At 51.2% G+C, this 19,531-nt stretch overlaps 1 protein-coding gene and 1 long non-coding RNA gene across 2 annotated transcripts; both read left to right on the forward strand.

Moving 5' to 3' along the window:
• Window positions 1-980: 980 nt before the first annotated feature.
• On the forward strand, window positions 981-4,457 carry LOC142875650 (uncharacterized). The gene is made up of 2 exons (XR_012922971.1): window positions 981-1,105; window positions 4,048-4,457. It is a non-coding gene; the product is annotated as an uncharacterized LOC142875650 (long non-coding RNA).
• An 11,554-nt stretch (window positions 4,458-16,011) lies between these two features.
• On the forward strand, window positions 16,012-16,444 carry LOC105870343 (alpha-ketoglutarate dehydrogenase component 4). Its single transcript, XM_012762913.2, has one exon. It carries the CDS (start codon window positions 16,057-16,059, stop codon window positions 16,366-16,368), a length of 312 nt encoding a protein of 103 aa, XP_012618367.1. The 5' UTR covers window positions 16,012-16,056; the 3' UTR covers window positions 16,369-16,444.
• The last annotated feature ends 3,087 nt before the right edge of the window (window positions 16,445-19,531 follow it).

A 19,531-nucleotide genomic window follows, 5' to 3' on the forward strand; every position in this document is an offset into this window, starting at 1 on the left:
AGATCCTATTGCTCCATACACAGCCAGTCCCTGATCTGCCATCTCAGCAGGCTTGTGTCGCTGGCTGCTCTTGGCAAAGATCTTCTGGGCACGGTCGGGGAAAACTGGCCCGAGAGACAAGGCTCCCTTGTCTTTCTAAAGACACGGAAGTGGGCTGGCTATTTTTGTCTCGTTCCCCTGAAGGAAGGTTGCCGGGCCTGAGAGGGAGGAGCAGCTGGGAGGACGTCCTCGGCAAGAGGGCTGGAGCTGGGGTCTGGGATGGGGATGGGTCCTCACTTTACAACTCTGCACTAAGCATTTCTCAGAGGGTGCTCCTGAGGGTGACCCTGCCAAGTGGAGATTGTTAACCCTGTCTTACAAATAAGGAATAGAGGCCAGGAGAGGGTACGTGACTCGACCCAGGTCACACTGGGGTGGAGAGTAGAATGCTTCCCCACTTGCCTTGGCCGTGTGTCTCTCTGCAGGAGTTGGTGGGCTCCAAGTGGCACCTCTTGGATAGATTGTGCCAGACATTGTCCCCCCACCCCCTCATGCAGCCTTTTGTTCCAGCTAGCCTGCCACCATGCTGAGTGAGGTAGATTTATGATCCTGTCTAGTCCTCAGAATAACTCTGCAAGGGAGGTGTCTGGGGTCCTCATGGGATGGATAGCAGGTGGCTGAGAAGATTTGAACCCAGGTCTGGCTGACTCTAAAGCCTGTACTCTCCCCCCACTGACCAGGCCTTCTTGCCCTAGGGTGTCCACCGCTGGCCCCAGCCCTGCAGGATGGCATCCAATAGTACAGCTGGGCGACATACCATAGAAACAGACAGTACCAAGTTGGTTTACACAGTTCCCGCCCAGTGCCAACAGGGAAAGGAGCTGATCAGCAGGACCCAGGCAGCTCCAGCCCAGCCCAGATTCGCCCTTTGTCCATGCCCCATTCCCTCCTTTGTTTGCTTTTTACTGATTTGCAGTGGCTTTTCTCAGTATATCATTATCCCTAAGGGGTGGGTCCCACTGCCAGGTTGCCTAGGAGTGGGGTCCGCGCCTTTGCGAAGCCTAAAATGCTGCTCGGTCAGACATCTCCGGAGCTCTGGGCTCTTCTGCCCTGTGGGTATGAGGAGGCAAGTAGACTGCACCTACCTCTTCCGTCTCTCTTTCCCTGTTTTCATCTGTCTCCGTGTGCAGTTTTCTCGAATCTACTGACATGACCCTGTTAATCTATACTGACTAATATTGATACCGCTCCTTCCTCCGTTAGAATAGATCCTCTCCTAGCCAAGAGTGCTTACCTTGTCATCAATATTGTCTACCTTCTAATCAATACTGCCCACCCTTGATGGCAAGTGTTTGTCTTTTCTTCCAATGAAAATGACCTCTACCATGTTAGATGCCTGATAGCAGTAAGGAGAACAGCTACTCTTTACTGTACTTAATAAACTGTGAGTAGGAAGGATTAGTTATTCCCTAATCCCTGCATGGCCCTTGAGAACTGGAATGAGTAGTAACTGGTCTTTATAAATGAGGCCTCCAAAGTGGACAGAAATCACATAAGCCGCCCAAGGTTACACGGGCCTTCCCCCACGCTAAGAGAGCGGCTGAGCAGCCTGTATTTGGCCCAGCTCTGCCCGATCCCAGAACTTGGCACCAGCCTCTAGTGCTATCTCTGCTCTTGTTGAATTTTAGTACAAAAGGTCAGCAGGTCGGGCTGAGGGAGGCTTCAATTTATGTGACAAAGGTCTCAGATTTTAGATGAGCAGAGGCTTATACAGTTGATCGAGTCGCAGTATTCCTAAGACAAGGGTCTGTATCACGGGCCCCAGGGGTGGGATAGTCCAGGCCTATCAGGGGATCACAGCAGAGGCCTCTGCTGGGCCGGGACAGGCCCAACCTATCCAGTGGGAGAGCTGGGGGAAGGGGAGCAGGGGACCCTGCCAATCATGTGTGCACAGAGCAGCTCTAGCCAAGGCTGGTCACTAGAGGAGAGAGGGGCAGTGGGGTGGATGCGATGCCACCTCCAGGGCTGGGAGTGCTGCCCTGGGGCAGAGACCACAGTGGGACCCCATAGGCCTGACCAGGACCAGACTTGGGCTTATTTAGAGGAACAATGTCTGTCAATCAGCACTAGCACAGAATGACACTTTGAAGCAATAAACTCCCCGTGGCTGGAGGTGTGCAGGAGAGGCCCAGAGCATGCCTGTTTGGGGTGGGTGTCGGGGCCAGGTGACCTGTCAGTTTCCTCCCGGTTCTGAGACTCTGTGATTTAGTCTCCCCAAGTCAAGGCTGCTTGGAGGAGCAGAAAGCACACAGTGCAACCTCAAAGTCATTTCTGTTGGTGAGTATGTTGGTGAGTAAAATGCAACACAAAATCATAACAGCCAGAGGAGAATACTGGTATCTGGTTATTGGTTTCAAAATGGTCCAAGTTTTTTGTAAGCACAGAAGCAAATGGAAGGAGGTGTAGGGGGAAATAGACAACGATTTGGAGGCATACCTAGTTTAAACACCTGCACGTCAGAGGCACCCTACTGTTGGTAGGCCAGGCCTATTAGTTCGCCGAACCTCCTGCTGGGGACCCAATTCCTAGCTGTAGTGTCACATGTATAGACCAAGGTACAGCACGCGTATAGATACCTGCTTTCAACTTCAGGAGCTGGAATGAAATGGTGCCCGTGGGGCTCTGACTGTCACACTGAGATCTCATGAATAGCAGCTTCTGTGATCCTCGTTTCCGTCACTGTTACGCTTGGCAACGTCCTCAATGGCAGGCGCCAGGTCTCCTGCACTCTGTCCCCCGTTGTGCATGGCGCATAGCAGTGGTCACTTCGTCAAGTCGAAGGCTCCTGATCTGGGAGTTCTCAGGGCATCTGTGGCTCCAACAAATGACAAGGGGTGTGGCAAGGGGGCCTCCCAGGACTTGGAGACCCTGCACACTTCCCTGACTTGAGGCCCGGGGCTGTTGTTACAGGATCAGAGAGGGGGTCTGGCCACCCTTGGTGCCCGTTCTGGAGGAACGCCCACAGACAGGCTGGTTCTGGGCTGTGAGCTCATTAACTGGAAATGCCTCCTGGGCCCTCTGCTTCCGACAGTTCCAGGTCCCCACGCTGCACAGTCTGTGGGCAGGCTCTAAGGTGACAACTGAGCCATCAGCACACACCTGACTGCCACTCTCCCCTCAGCTCCCTCCCCCACCCCGCCCAGCCCTGCCCCCTAGGGCTCCTTAGGGTGGCTGCTCTCCAGACACTGGGCTCTCCTGCGGCAGCACCTCCTGGTCTCCCGCTGACCTCTCTGACCACCCCCATTATCGTCTCCTTCTCAGTCCTTCCTCCCTGCCCAGCCCTTCTGTGTGGCCTTTCTCAGGCCTCTCCCTTGGCCCAGTCCCAGCACTCCCCTGGACTCCAGACTCCCAACTCTTCATGACACACAGGGATGGTCTGGAAGGGGGACTCAGGAGGGGGCAGTGAAGGAGGGAGCCAGAGGAGCTGAGCACCAGGGGCTGGGCAGCTGTGTCAGTGCCTAAGCCATGGCTGGCATTGAGAGGTCCCTCGGGGACAGAGGTCCTGACTGACGTGTGGGAGGGTGTTGGAGAAAGCTTGATTGGAGTTCCCACTGGCAGGCAGTGGTTGTCCACACAGGGTATCCAACAGCAGGACACAGCAGGGACAAATCCTAGAAAGAGCAAGACAGCTCTTCATCCTAGAGCCTGAAGGGAAGTTACAAGGTGGGGCAGAGTCAGGACACAGAAGGCTGGCAGACCAGGAAAGGTCCAAACATGAGAGCTGGGTACAAGGTCAAATGGTCTGGGGCTCCAGCTTGGCCAGGTGCCGGTCACTCTCCCTTCCTCTCCCCCTTACTCATGCATCACTCACTTCTTCATCGAGCAGCTACCATTAAGACTCAACTATGTGCCACAGATGCTGAGCTCTTTGGCCAGGCCAATTGTCACTTGAGTGTCTATACTGGTCCCATTGGAAATTGGGGTGATCCTAGAGTCTGGGGGCTGAGCCTCCAGTGGTTCTTGGTGCAGTGGTTGTAAAACATGTCTGCAATTTCTTTTCCACTCCAGGCATTAAGAGGCAGAGTCATGTTCCTCTTCCCTTGAATATAGGCGGGCCTCAGTGACTTGCTTCTAACCAACAGAAAGAACATGGCTGAAGTAAGGCTGCATGTCTTCCAGTGTGAAGTCATAAAAGCAAGGCAGCTTCTACTTGGCTTTTGCTCTGAGATTGTTCTTGACATCCTGCTCCCACGATGCGAGGAAGCCCGGGCCACGTGGAAGGGCCACAGTTGGTGTTCCAGCTGGCAGCCCCTGCTGAGGTCCCAGCTGACAAACATGAATGAGGAGGTCTCGAGATGTCTCCAGCCCCAGCTGCCATCTGATGGCAATCACTTGAGAGCCCCGAGTGAGAACCGCCCAGCTGAGCCCAGAACTGAGAGCTAGGATAATAATAATAATAAATGATTGCTGCTGCTTTATGCCACTAGGTTTGGGGTGGTTTGTTATGCAGCTAGAGATAACCAGAACTCCTGTTGTGGGAGGTGGTGGATACCTGGTGGGGTCTGACGGGAGCCCTATTCAGGCACATCCTTTGACCTGGGCCCTTCCCATGTGGTGGGTCTACAGAATCCTCAAACGCCCTGGCGCTGTGGGAACTCAGTATCCCTCCCCACCCCCAAGCACCCCTCCTCCCAGACTCCTGTGTCGGATAACAGCACTACCATCCACCCAGGCACCCCAGCTGCAAACTGGGTGTCACCCTTGGCAAGCCTGTCCCCATCTAATTTAATCCCATCCATTTTTCCCTTTAGCAAACCTTTATGGAGCACCCACTATGTGTCAAGCTTGTGCCAGATCTGTACATATGCTGGCGAGCAAGATTGACCCTGTCCCTGGGCTCGAGAAGTTTACAGTAAAGCAAAGAGAAACACATCAAACTGTTCATTACAAGTGCAGCTAAAATGTTAATAACTGTGTACATTAGTTAATCTGAGCACTGTGCTGAGGTCACATTCATTCAATCACTGAAAATGATTAGCTCCAGAGATCATTGGCTCCATTTATAGACAAGGAAACCAGGGCATCCAGAGGTTGAGTGAGGTCCCTGAAGTTAGCTGGTGAAAGCACTGCTGTGAGTTTTCCTTCCAGTCCACCCCTCCCTCCCTAGTGCCGCTGCTGTCGTTGAGGTTGTGTCCTGTGGTCCTCCGGGAGGCACAGGCTGAGCCAGGCTGGGAGTCCACGAGGCGGACAGGGGAGTGGTGCCTGTGGCAGACAGAAGCGGGAAGCAGGGCTGGGCGGGGACAGCTTTGGATCTGCCCAACTCGGGCACAGGGGCTCAGACGGCCAGGCCCGCTTTGCGAAGTTGTAGCTGGGGCGCCCAGGAGAGCACGGCCTCTCCTTGACAGCTGAGGTGGCTCCTGAAGGCGCTGCACTCCTTGCAGCTGAGCAGCAAATTCCTTCCTGATGGGAGGGCCCAGGGGTGCCCCCAAGGCTGCCGTCTGGACTGGACGATCAAGACAGCCTTCCCTCTGGTCCCACTCCCTCTGGGCACAGCCCTCTGCCCAGACTGTGTCTGGAGCAATGGCTCTATGACCTCCCCCCTGCGACATCCACTGGGGCTCCCCATTCCTACAGGGTGAGGAGCAGATTCCTCCTCCCTCCCACCCCCTCCCCGCTGCAGCACTGACCATCTGGGGACACGGGCTGTGGGTCAGACAGCCTGGGCTCACACCTGGGCCCACACCTGGGCCCACTCACACCTGGGCTCCCCGCTGATTTCCTGGGTGACCTCTGGGAAGCCACCGCACATTGCTATTATCAGTATATCCTCCGAAGGTTGCTTTGGGGGTCTAATGAGATGCTACAGGTAAAGCACTTAGTGAGGTGCCTACCACAGATGAAGGACAGAAAGGGTCCTCTTTTAGGTCCAGACCTGCTGCTCTGTCAGCTCAGCCCCTGGGCCCATGAGGGGCTGACTTCAGGTCGGGGGTCTTTGTCTCCCCTGAGCTCTGGGAGAAGAGTGAGCAGAGGGGCCCCTCTCAGGCTCTCTGCTGGGGGAGGGACTGGAAAAGCGGGTCCAGTCGCATTGGCAGGAGTGGATGTGCTCCTGGCCTCCATCCCTCCAAGCCAGAGCCAGCAGGGTCACCGTGTGAGGGGTGGAGCTTAGGGTGGGGAGCTGGGGAGGGAGAGAGGAAGGGACCTATGAGTCTGGGGCAGGAGGGGCCTGCTCACCCGCCCCAATCCTGGCCCTGGCTCCAGCTCCTTCAGGCGCTACAGTGGGGGTGCTGCTCCCTGCCCTGTCCTGCTACAGTGGGGCTGCTGCTCCCTGCCCTGTCCTGCCCTGCACCCAGTGGGGGTGGCCTTGTTTGCTGTGGAGGAGCCCTTGTTTGCTGAGGTTCTCCATCCCACCTGGCGCCAGCCTGGCCCACTCGGCTCAGCCCCTCCTCGGGGATGTCCCCACAAGCCATCTCCTCCGACAAAGGGCCAGTGTCCTTGGGAGGGCAGGTGCTGCCCAGGCAGGACAGCAGCCAGGCCTGCCGGGGAGTTCTGGGCGGTCAGATCTCAGAGCGGTGCCTAGAGCCTGGCCTGTTGGGGACAGGGCTGTGGATCTTTGTTGTTTTTGCTGGTTTTCAGCCACTGTCCCTAGGAAGAGGTCAAGGTGAGGGAGGTAGTTGGAGGCTAGGGCTGGGGAGCCAGGAACATTTGCCAGATTGGTGGCTGGAGTCCAGATGGGGCCTCTCAAGAGGGGTGCAGGCCCTCTGCCCTCCCATGGGCAGCCCCAGGCCCCGCTTTAAGCCCCCAGGCCTCAGCCTGACCCAAAACCCACAGCGAAGAGCCTGAGTCCACCCCATTTTCAAGCCAGGAAGGAGACCTCCCCTTTTGCATGGTGGCTCATGCTGACCCCCTCCCTGCCTGCCCTGTTGAAACTCCCATTCAGGCCCACGGCCCACCTCTGCTGCCAGACTGGGCCACCTGCCAGTCCCACGGGGCCAGCCTCCAAACACTCACAGCTGGCCAGTCAGGCCTGGGGGGCCACTCCTCTGAATACAGGCTGGTCACAGCAAGATGTAAGCCATTGATGGATGGGTCAGGGCTGCCAACCATCTCAGGTTGTGTCAATAAAGGCCAAGTATCTAAAACAAGGGAGGTGAGGATCATCTTTTCTATTTGCAGCTCAGACCAGTGGGTGGGACTTAGATCTACAATATCTACAAATACTGGAAGGAGTGTCACAGAACAAGGACAAATGGATGGACGTATGAGAGAGTAATGAATGAGAGCTATAGACTTCAGGACACCATGAGGATAGATAGAAACCTGTCAAGGACTTTGTGTATGTTGTACTTTCCCCATCCAGATCTCAAGCTCCTCGGAGGTCTTGTTTATCTCACTCTTCCACATCCCAGCCTCTTACTACCGTCATCACTCAGCTCATGATGACAGTGATAAATACTGGCTAGATCAGTGAGTGGATGGATGGGTGAATGTGTAGATGAGGGTAGCACATGGATGGGGAGTGAGTGGGTAGGTGGATGGACAGGTGGGCAGGTAAATTGATGGCCAGGTGGCTGCATGCACAGGGCTGGGCGAGTAAACAACTGACTAACTCCTGCACCAGAGACGGGGAAGGAACAGAAGCTGGCATGGCCCTTGCCAGCACAAAACGTGGGCTTCTCAAAGATTTCTTACAGAGGGTGCAAAAGGCATTCAACACAAGAGAAAAGATGGATAGTGTAGACTTCATTAGCATTAGTAATCTGTCCATCAAAAGACATCATTAGGAAAAATGAAATTAAGAAATGAAATCACATAGTAGGATAAGATATTCTCAATACATACATCAGATAAAAGTTCAGATCCAGTACATGAAGAGCTCCTATAAATCAACAAGAAAAGGTAAACAGCCCCATAGTGGACGAAAGACTTGAGTAGGCATCTCGCAGACACACAAAAGGCATCCAGTGACCCATAAGCACATGAGAAGGTGTAGAGCATCATTAGTCACCAGGGAAAAGTAAATTGGAGTTCCAGTGAGGGGTGCTTACGTACCCATTAGTATGGCTAAAATGAAAAAGGGCTGGTGAGGACGTGGCATAACTGGAACTTTCAGACATCCCTAGTGGGAGTGTCAGCTGACACAACACTTTGGAAAACTGTTGGGCAGTTATCTACTAAAGCTAAAAATATGCTTACCCATGGCCTGGAAATTCCATTCCTAGGCATATAGCCCAGAGAAATGAGTATGTACGTCTGCACACATACTTCATATGAATGTTCACAAGACCCGCAAACTGGAAACAACCCAAATGCGCATGAACAGTAAAATGGGTGCATGCCTCACGGTACACCCCACAGTGGAACACTACTCCTCGATGACAAAGAACACACTGCTGATACATGTGGCAACGTGGATGAATGTCACAGACATCATATCGAAAGGAAAAAATATTCTGAGTGTATACTGCGTGATTCCACCTCCAGGAAGTACAAGAGTAGGGAAATGGTGAGAGAAGTCAGTCTAGGGGTTACTTTGGGGGGAGGGGTTGGCTAGAAGGGGGTTCAAGGGCACCGGCCTCGGGAGTCCTGGAAATGCTCTATATCTTGATCTGGGTGGTGAATATGTGTGTAGACTCAGCAAACTCTACGTTGATGGCCTGTACACTTGCTATATTTTTATGTTATACCTCAATAAAACATTTTTGAGAACCTGGACACGTTTCTTTTATTCTGGAAGAATGCAGTGTACCGCAGGGCAGCATTGTCTCGGCCCCACAAAGACACGTGGTTCTCACGACTCAGTACAAGGCATCTCAGAGAAGTTTTTGGGAAGAGGCTGAGTCCTTGTCTGAGACATGAGGACTGGACCAGATGACGAGGAGAGGATGCTCTTACGGGGAAGTCCACGGGTTGGGTAGATGACAACAGGGTGACACAAGCCTGGGACTGTTTCACCAGCTCTGCCCCAGGCCACCACACGTGTGACCTGCTGAGACACGCAGAGGGAGCCGGCTGTGGGCGTCGGTGCCTACCCGCCCCACCCCTGTGGATGTCGGGGAGGGAAGGGTCTGTGTCAGCTGCTGTACCAGCTGCTGAGCCGAAATCAGAGGCGCGTGGGAGGAGGTGGGAGAAAGGAGGGCCTGGGCCTCGCTCCTCGCCTCTGCTATGTGGGGAGATCAAGCTGCACCTCCAAGGCAGTTCTCAATGCAGGTCGGGAAGGTTCCCAGGGCACCCAAACCACCCACGCACCCAGGTGGCTTGCCAGTCCATTCTCTCCTCCCCCGCAGTGCCGCAAGCACATTTGGAGAGCCCAAGGGCTCTGTCTGCTGACCGCATAAAACCCAAGTCACCTGCGCTTCTCCTCCCATGAGTCAGGGAGCATCACAAGACACTGGCACAGGTGACAGTCCTGGAGGCCTCCTGGTCAGGGCAGAGCAGTCCTCACACTCAGAAGTGAGCAGTCGAGGCCCCTTCCTGCTCAGGCAGGAAGCCCACAGGATGGAGCTAGACCAGGCCGAGGACTAAAGCCATCACAGGTGCCAAGAGAGGAGCCCGTGAGTCATCCTCGCTCCTCCCCCTCCCCACTGCCCCCACTCCTGCCAATCAGGCACCCATGCTGCCTCTGCCCCTCCTTGGCACCCCTCTTGTCACCCATGCTCCCCATCCTGCGGTCCCCACCCTACATCCAGCCCACCTTAGAGACTGCGGAGGATGGGGGGATCCTCCCAGCCCAGGAGTCCAGTCTCCTTGGTGCTTCCAGAAGTAGCATTTCCCCTCCTTAACCAGCTGTGATCGACATTCAATAAAATGCCCAGATGTTAAGGGTAGAGTTTAAAGCGTTTTGACAAATCCGTACCCCTGTGCAACCAATACCTGATCAAGGTATAGAACATTGCCATTACCTGGGAAGTTCCCTGGACCCCCTTCCAAACGCTCAGCCTGCACCCAAAGCAACCTCTGTGCTGACTTCTCTCCTGACAAATGAGTTTTGTGGTCCTTAGGTTTCACATAAATTGGAATTTTACAGTAATTATACAGTACATGTTCCTTTATGTTTGGATTCTTTCACCCAGCATAATGTTTTTGGCCCTCATCCATCTTTTGTGTCTTTTATTGTTGGATAAGCTTCCATTGTATGACATAACTCAATTTGTTTATCCGTTTGCCTGTTGATGGACAACTAGGCTGTTTCTAGGTTTTGAATATTGTGGATAATGCTATCATGACCATTCATGTACAAGTTTTTTTTTTTTTTTTTTTTTGAGACAGAGTCTCGCTTTGTTGCCCAGGCTAGAGTGAGTGCCGTGGCGTCAGCCTAGCTCACAGCAACCTCAAACTCCTGGGCTCAAGCAATCCTCCTGCCTCAGCCTCCCGAGTAGCTGGGACTACAGGCATGCGCCACCATGCCCGGCTAATTTTTTTTTATATATATATCAGTTGGCCAATTAATTTCTTTCTATTTATAGTAGAGACGGGTCTCGCTCTTGCTCAGGCTGGTTTTGAACTCCTGACCTTGAGCAATCCGCCCGCCTCGGCCTCCCAAGAGCTAGGATTACAGGCGTGAGCCACAGCGCCCAGCCTTCATGTACAAGTTTTTGTGTGGACATGTATCTTCATTTCTCCTGGGTAAACACCTATAAATTGAATTGCTAGGAGGTATAGTAAATACATGTTTACCTTTACAAGAGACAGCCAAACTTTTCCAGAATGGCCGTACCATTATAAACTCCTGCCAGTAACATAGAAGCATTCCAGTTGCTCCACATTCATACCAACATTTGATATTATCAGTCTTATAATTTTAGCAGTAAATCCCTACGATGGGATATTCTTTGGCAGTAAAAAGAAATAAGGTACCAATACATGCTACAATATGGATGAACCATGAAAACATTATGCTAGGTAAAAGAAGCCAGTCTCAAAAGGCCTCATAGTATATGATTCCATTTATATGAAATGCCCAGACTAGGCAAATTGATAAAAACAGAAAGTATTTAACAGATCAGTGCTTGCCTGGGGCTTCGGGGATGGGAGGGGTGAAGGTTGATAGCTAATTGATGTGAGGTTTCTTTTGGGGGTAATAAAAATGTTCTAAAATTGATTGTTGGGATTCACAAATCTGTGAATACACTAAGTGCCATGGAATTAGACACCTGAAATGAGTGAATTGTATAGTGTGTGAATTGTATCTCAATAGAGCTATTAAGAAAAAAACAAACAAACCAAAAAAACACCACATCTAATTAAGTAACTACCTCTTGTATCTCCCTAGTGTCCTGAGGGCAAAGACCCAGATTCCCAAAACCAGTTTTATCAACGTCACCTTTCTCTCCTACAGAAGAGTGGAAATTCTGCCATTTCCAAATCCACCGTAGGGTGTCACGCCTCTGAGTGCACACTGATGAGTACGCCCCGCCTCACCTCGGACTCGCCCTTTCTGGCTCAGCTCACCTGGCAGCTTTCCCTCCCCGCCTCTTCTGCTCACACATCCATTCATTCACGCAACAGGTAATTATGAAGCACCTGCTGGGTGCCAGGCTCTATTCTAGGCACTGGGGACATAGCAGCTAGCAAAACAGACTATACCCCTCATGCAGCGTATGTGTTGTCTGCACGAACAAATACTAATTGAGCACTCAGCGACCGTGAGTGCTCATTGGTCCAGCTGGGTTCTGTCGTTGGGTCCTGGGAGGCAGGGCTGTCCTGGCTGCCATGGGACTGTGTGGCAGAAACTGGCTGTGGCAGGTTGCAGTTTCCCTCTCTCTAGCCACGCTGCAGCTCACGCCCCAGCCGCTGCCCTGCCCGCTTCCTCCACGCCCCCGTAGTGCTTTGTGTGCTCTTCCGTTTCAGCACTAACCCTCTGGACATTCACAAGTCAACAGTGGGTGGCCCCCACGAGGTTGGGGACTCTGAGGGCAGGGGCCAGGCCTAGCTCTCCTGGGCATCAATGCAAGGATGCTGCCTCCTCCGTGCACCACCCTCCACAGTTTATAGGGCCTGTCACAGCCCTGTCTCGTGTGCTTGCTCAGCTCCCCCTTTGGCAGGAGGGAGCTGTGGAAAGAGGAGAAGGCAGGATGCCCACCGCCCAGATGAGGCAACGAGGCCCTGAGAAGAGAACTGCATGAGGTCAGACAGCCACAGCACCGTGACGCTGGTTCTCTCACTCCCTGTCCTGGGCAGGCTCCTTGTGACTCGTGTCCCCATGCCAGGAAGTGAGTCCAGGCTCAGCTGGGATCATGACCCTGTGGGTCACTATCTTGGGGCAGCGTGTGGCAGATTGCCAAAGAGCAGCAGTGTGTTTTCTGAGCCTCCTTCCCTGTCCCAGCCTGGCCCAGGTGAGTCACTGACACCTGAGTATGGAGTTGTCCTCTCTCGGGAGGTGTGCAGTTTACAAGGGAAGCCCCAGAAGAGGGCCTGCAAGAAGGCCCCCTTAATGGTGTGATTAACGCTCACGCGGTGACGGTGGCTCAACGCACCCCTCGAAGTGACACTTTCCTCTGAGGCCTTGACACACACCTACCTGGCTCCTCTTTGTCCTTGCTCCTTCTCTGATGGCAGCAGAGTCAGGCTGGGTCTTCAGCGGGCAGTGTGTGGTATCTGGGCCTCTCTGGACCTGTGTCCTTGGGCCTTTCCAGCTCCTTTCTCTTTGGTTGCTGGGGTTGGGCCCCTGAGGGCTGGTGGGGTCGCCACCTGGGGTTCCTGTTACTGTCCATTCTCTGCCATGGAGGGGTCCCATTACACAAAGGGACCTGGTGGCTGCCCGTGCTCTTCTGGAACCTCCAGAGGTACCAGGAGCCTGGCTGGCTTTGGACCCCAGACTTGTAGTTTGTTGCCCCCTGGTATAAATCAAAGGGCTCCCTGAGGCATCTTCCACCAGACCCTTCCTCGCACTACCAGAAACAAAGTCTTTGAGGTATGGGGCAATTTGCCTGTGACCTTGGCTTGACCAATCAGATGCTCTCTAGCGGGTGTTACACCAGGACCAGGGAGGAAAAGCTGGAATTCATCCATTCTTTCCTACATCAGTGCTTGATGAGGCCACCAGTTCCTATCCCCAGGCCTCTCTGGCGCAGGCTCTTGTCTGCTCTGAGCTTCCTTTCCATTCTTCCCTCTGCGTCTCAGCTCACCCACATCCTATCCACAAGTGCCTTTTGTCCCTTCCTTAAGGTAACCAGAGTTGGTTTCTGTTGCTGGCACTCGAAGCTCCCTGGCAGACACATACAGAGCAGTCTCATGTTGTCCAGCCACAGTGCGCCTTCTGAGCATATGTTCTGGGATGCAGAATCTCTATGACCCTCAGCCTTGGCTGGCTGCAATGGTCCCACGCCCTGAGACCCTACTCAATTTGACCTTGGAGTCTCCAAGTCCTCAGGTGGACCCTGGGAAACTCACACCTCTTCTTGGGGTGGGGAATGGCTAGCACCAGCCTGCCCAAGTCCATCTCTCTCTCATTCCCTTTTACTAATTCATCCTGTGCCCACCAGTGCAGCGATTGTCAGCTTGGGCCGACCAAACAGCAAGGGGCGGCATTTGTCAGATGTTTTTCCAGTGGCTAAAGCAGTGCCTGGCAGAGACCCAAGTCAGATTCACTTCGCGAAAAGGGCATGCACTGGCTCATGTAACTGAAGACACAGGTGGGACTGGGAAATGCTAGAACCAAGGTCTCTGTGTTGCCCACCTTTTTTTTTTTTTCCACCCTTGTCTGCTACTTTTTGCATGACAGCCTCATGCTTTCCTACTGCGGGCCTCCTTCTCCAAGTGGCCCGAGACATGACAGCTGGCTATTTCTAAGCTCACATCCTCACAACTTCATTTCCAGAAAGAGTTCCTCCAGCCTAGCACCAGGATGGAAAATCCCAGGGAAGGATTCTGATTGGTCCAGCTGGGTTCTGTCGTTGGGTCCTGGAAGGCAGGGCTGTCCTGGCTGCCATGGGACTGTGTGGCAGAAACTGGCCGTGGGAGGTTGCAGTTGTCTGCTCTACAGTTTCCCTCTCTCTAGCCACACCTCTTTGCAATGTGACCTCGCAAAGATCAAGGGGGAGTCTATTTCCCCAGGCCTTGAGGCCGGGCTGGTCTCGGGACTTGTTTTGACCTATGGAATAAGGTAGAAGTGACAACGTACCACTTCCTAGCTTTAGAAAGCCTTGTGTATCTCCTCTTCATCTCTCAGAAGCTGCCACCACGATTTGAACAAGCCTAGGCTAGCCTGACGGGCCATGAGGGCCAGATGGCCCGGTTACCACATCACCCCAGTTGATGGCAAGCCAACTACCAAACATGTGAGTGGGGCCACTCTAAACCAACCTGCCTGCCGACGGCACACACGTGAGATTAGACAAGCCTGGCCCAGATCAGCAGAGCTGCTCACGCGACCCACAGACTCATGGGCAAAAATAAATAGATAATAAAATACATACATAAATGTTTTAGGCTGTTAATAATACATAGTTGTTTGTCACGCAGCAAGACCTAACTGACACACTGGCTCAGTGCTCACCACATCCATGGAAGCTGCTCAACCCTTCCTTCCAGTTCACAGTGACAGGTCCAGAGAGCAGACACAGAACCCAGCTGGGCCAAACAGAACCTTCCCTAGGGTTCTCTCTCCTTTCTAAGCATGTAGCTCGACCCCATTTCCCTGGACCTTTGCCTTCCCCTGAACTCCTCCCCTGCCACCTTTGCAGCTAGGTGTAGCCGTGCCAGTGAGCTCTAGGCGATAAAATGTGGGCCCGGCCCGTAAACTCGCTCCCTATGGGCTACGCCTTTGTTTTTTTTTTTTCCAGCTGAGTGCAGAGAATTTCAGGGCCTGGAGGGGGGCAGAGCTACAAGATGAGAGGAACCTGGGTTTGTGAATGACCACACGGGTGGCGCCCAAACAGGGACAGCCACACTGAGCTGTGACGTGAGCACTGTCGTGACAGTTCAGCGTTTACCTACACCAGCAGCGTAGCCCAGCTTGAATATCAGGCAGGGGCAGAGAGAGAAGCAGCGTGATTCTCAAAAGGAAGCCAGTGCTGCTCCCAGAAGAAGGGAGTGGTGCTAGCCAGGCAGGACATTAAATATCCCCTCTGGAAGCCGGGAGCCACCTTGAGTGTCAGGCTCCAGAACCAGACAGACAGGGCAGGGCCTGCACCTCTGTGCGACTCCTCCACCAGCAGTGCTCTGGCTAGGCCAGTCTTCTTCCAAACATCAGAGAGCCAGATGCCCCTTGGTCACGGCCGCTGCTCTCTGGTTGTCTGCACTCCCTACCCTCCCAACGACCTGCCCAGTACTGATGCTCTGGCACCATTTCCCGTCAGCAGCAGCTTTTGGTTTTGTTGTATCGGGTTATTGAGTATGAAACGTCCAATTTCCTTAAGTACTAAGTTTGACAGTTGACATCTCTGACATTTCACTTTGACATTCTTGTTTTGTTTTTTTTGTGAAGGTACGTCCTCATTCTTTCAAACGTCTGGTTTGGCTTGTGATTACCTTTCAAATTCTTTTTAGAGCACTTTTTGTGAAACCATGGGTAAGTACAAAATTCATGTTATTTTCGAATATGAGTTCCATTGTGGAACCAATGCAGTGCAGACAGCTCGAAATATCAACAAAGTGCTTGGGAAGGATGTGGCTAATGAGCACATAGTATGTTGACGGTTTGAGATGCTCTGTTGTGGTGATTTTCATCTTGAAAATGAGCCACGTGGGTGACTGGAGACCAAGGTGGATAATGATGAGCTGAAAGCTGTAGTGGAAGCGAACCCATCTCAACCTACGTGTGAGTTAGCAGCAAGGTTTGACGTTACTATCCCAACAATATGGGACCATTTGAAACAAATGGACAAGGTAAAGAAGCTGGATAGATGGGTTCTGCATGAATTAAATGAGCATTAGCAGAGCAATTGTCTTGAAGCTTGCCTTTCTTTGCTGTCACAACATAAAGACAAAACATTTCTACACTGTACTGTTACATGTGATGTAAAATGGAATTTTTCTGACAATTGCAAGCATTCAGCACAATGGTTGGATAAAGATGACGTGTTGAAACACAGTTCAAAACTGGATATCCATCAAAAAAAAGCTAATGGGACGGGGGTCATGATGGGCAGCAAGATGGCGTCTGCCAGCAGGGTCGTCCAGGTAGTCGAGCCACACACTCCATTAATAAGATTTCCTGACAGAAGAGACAATCCTAAACCCAATGTATCAGAAGCTTTGAGATCAGCAGGGTTACCATCTCACTCTTCTGCAATTTCCCAGCATTCTAAGGGAAGTAAATCACCAGATTTGCTGATGTATCAGGGTCCACCAGATACTGCAGAAATAATAAAAACATTGCCTCAGAAATATAGAAGGAAACTTGTGTCTCAAGAAGAAATTGAATTTATCCAACGTGGAGGTCCAGAGTAATCACTGTGGCTGCTGTTTGTCATCAGACAGAAGAATTACTTCACAATAAATGACTTCTAAAATGAAAAATGAGAAATTGTATATTAAGCAACTTTAATAAATATTCTGTAAAAAAATGAGATACAGAAAATTTAGATGGACACTTGGATCTCCTAATTTATGTATCTTGGTCAGCTTCTCCACAAGCTTACCTAATTAATTGTTTATATACTTTATACTTATTAAAGTATACATTTTTAAATGTTTGCCTATTTACTCTTGATCATCAAATATTACCAGTGTTGAACTATTAAAAGCACACAAGGTCTAGTAAAGTATAATAGGCTTCCCATAAGTTCACTTTTTTTGCTGTTTCTGTTTAGACATGGAAGGAATTTATCAGGCAGAATTGCTGTTTTAGGGACATGATTTTCCTGACATTGGATAAGGATCAGTGAAATAATGACTCCATTACTTGTTCTTAATTCTCTAACATATTTTCATTCACAAGTTTACTGGAGTATAACTGGCTTAATAAGTATATCCTACTCTAAATGATAAAAATATAGCCAAGGTAAAACAGGTGCCTAAGTATTAAGACTGAGGAGGCTAGGCACAGTGGTTAACGCCTACAATCCTAGCACTTTGGGAGGCTGAGGCGCATGGATCACTTGAGGCCAGAAGTTTGACACCAGCCTGAGAAACATATCGAGACCCCATCTCTACAAAAGTTTAAAAAATTAGATGGTCATGGTGGTGTGTCTGTAGTCCCAGCTATCTGGGAGGCTGAGGCAGGAGGATCACTTGAGCCCAATAGTTTGAGGTTGCAGCAAGCTATGATTAAGTCATGCATTCTAGTCTAGGCAAAAGAGCAAGTCTCTGTCTCAAAAAAAAAAAAAAGACTGAGGAAATAACACAAAAGATTATTTGTAACCTATATTCAAAACAAAGAGTATAAAGTGGAAAATAAGCAATCAAAATGAACATAGCAGAGGATTCTTGAAAGGCATTTGTCAGGAAAAAATGAGTACAGCATAGGCATAAATGTTTCACTAGAAATTACAATTTATTATGTTTTGGGGGTAAGGTTTGTTCTTTGGTTTATTTTATTGTTTTGATTGTGATCATGTATGGAAATTCTGATAACCATTAACTTTCTCAAACTTAATGTGGAAAAGCCTCATAAATCAAACTAAATATTTACCTTATTAAGCAACTTCTAAATCTTTAATAGGGTTTTCCTGTGCCAAGCATATGTATATTGTGAAAGTAAAGCCTCACAAAGCTAAATAAATTCTCTTTCCTTACCTTTAAAAAAAAAAAAAAAAGCTAATGGGGTCTGTTTGGTGGTGCAGTGCTGGTATTATCCACTACAGCTTCGTGAAACCTGATCACTTGGTTATAGCGGATGTCTACTGCAACCAATTGGATGAAATGAAGATGCTTGTGATTAAGCAGCTGAGCTTGGTCAATAGAGACAGGCCAGTCCTCTTGCAAGACAACGCTTGGCCACATGTCACACAAACAATGCTGCTCAAACTACAGCAACAGAACTTGGAAACTCTCTGTCATCCATGTGTTCACCAGACCTTGCACCGACTACCACTTCTTCCAGACTTTAGACCACTTCTTGCAAGGAAAGGTATTCAATTCTCAACAAGTTGTAGAAAACGCCATTGGTGACTTCATCTCCACTTGCTCTGCAGGCTTATTTGCTGATGGTGTACACGACCTACCACAAAGATGGCAAAACTGTGTTGACAGTTTGGGTGCATACTTTGATTAATTGTACTCCTTCTTGTTGGAGAGACAATAAACTACACTTTTGTTCCAAAATTGGACATTTCATATTAATGACCTAATATTAAAGCAGAGAAATAATTTTTCAGTATCCAGAAAGTGAAGCTGGTTTATCGAGGGACTGCTACTCAGAAACAGCCTGTGAGAGTGAGAGCCGCAGGGTGGTGGGGGGAGAGATGAACGTGACAAGGTTTTGAGGGGGGCTGCCCTTGGCTTGGTCGCAGAACCAGGGCCTGGGAGCATAAAACAGACCACGGAGTAGACCTCCCGTAAGGCAGGAGGGCCAGCACTTTCTGCTCTGAATTAGTCACTGTGGGGCCACCCCAAGAGGTGGGAGCTTCCCGGGAGAGGCACCTCTTGTCACCTCAGGGCAGTTCTCTGGAGAAAGGGGCCGTGAGCTGTGAAGAGCCAAGCTCACAGCAGCTGGGAGGGTGCGGGGCCGGCAGAGGGGACCTGGGCAGGGCACCACCGTGTCTGCTACAGTCCGCTCCTCACGCTGCTCGGATCGCTTGCTTCTCACATTAAGCGTATTCCAACCGCCTAGCAATAGACAGAGCATGGTCACTGACCTGGGGTGTATGGTGCAAGCTGAAGGACAGCATCCCATATTCTGCACCCTCACAGGGTGTCTTCTCTAAGTCAGTGTCTCAGCGGCATCTGTGAGGCCATTCTACCTCCTACAGGCTGGCAGCTTCTGGATGGGCTGCTATGTGGTAGGACCGGTGGATCCTACAATCATGCGCCCTCTGCCACACCACCCTTGCTGTGACCTGGATTGCTTGGTCTGCAGTGATGTTGAATGGGAGCCCATGTCAGTGAGTCAGACACTCTGTGAGCCCCCAGACAGCGGTGATGGCCTAAGTCTCCACCAGAGGAAGAGGCCAACCTGTACCTGGTCAGTGCAGATCACTGCCGTGATGGAAGGGGTCCTATGTAATAAACTTGCCACCAAGAGGCTGGTTGGTGTCCTCATGGAATGTTAGGGCATCAGGGGCCCAGCTTGGGTCTCTAGGGATGACAGGGTGGACACTCAACAGTGGCCATAGACAGATCAGCCTTGGGGAGAGGGAGCCAGGGTTGTTGGGGTTATACGTAACCTTGTCACTGCCACGATGGCACTCTGTTCATGAGCCCATATTGTGCAAGCCCTGGGTGGAGGGAAGGTGCAAGGACAGAGGCTGGTGGAGGCCCAGTGGCTGGGGCATCCTGCCCACTTGGCTGTGTAGTGACTGTTCTGCATTGGATGCTTTGTGGTGTGTGTCACGATGTGATACCTGATCTTCACACTCTCTGCCCGTACCCATAGGTCTGTGTGCCTCTTTCACAGTCCTCCTTGTCTCTGATACTCCAAATCTTGCTCTTTCCAGGCCTCTGGACAATAAAT

The sequence above is a fragment of the Microcebus murinus genome, chromosome 14 (genome assembly GCF_040939455.1).
Source record: "Microcebus murinus isolate Inina chromosome 14, M.murinus_Inina_mat1.0, whole genome shotgun sequence".
In the NCBI taxonomy this organism is placed as follows: domain Eukaryota; kingdom Metazoa; phylum Chordata; class Mammalia; order Primates; family Cheirogaleidae; genus Microcebus; species Microcebus murinus.

What these genes read in the sequence shown, in the direction of transcription:
- LOC105870343 (XM_012762913.2), top strand. Translation starts at nt 16,057, where the DNA reads ATGATGGGCAGCAAGATGGCGTCTGCCAGCAGGGTCGTCCAGGTAGTC.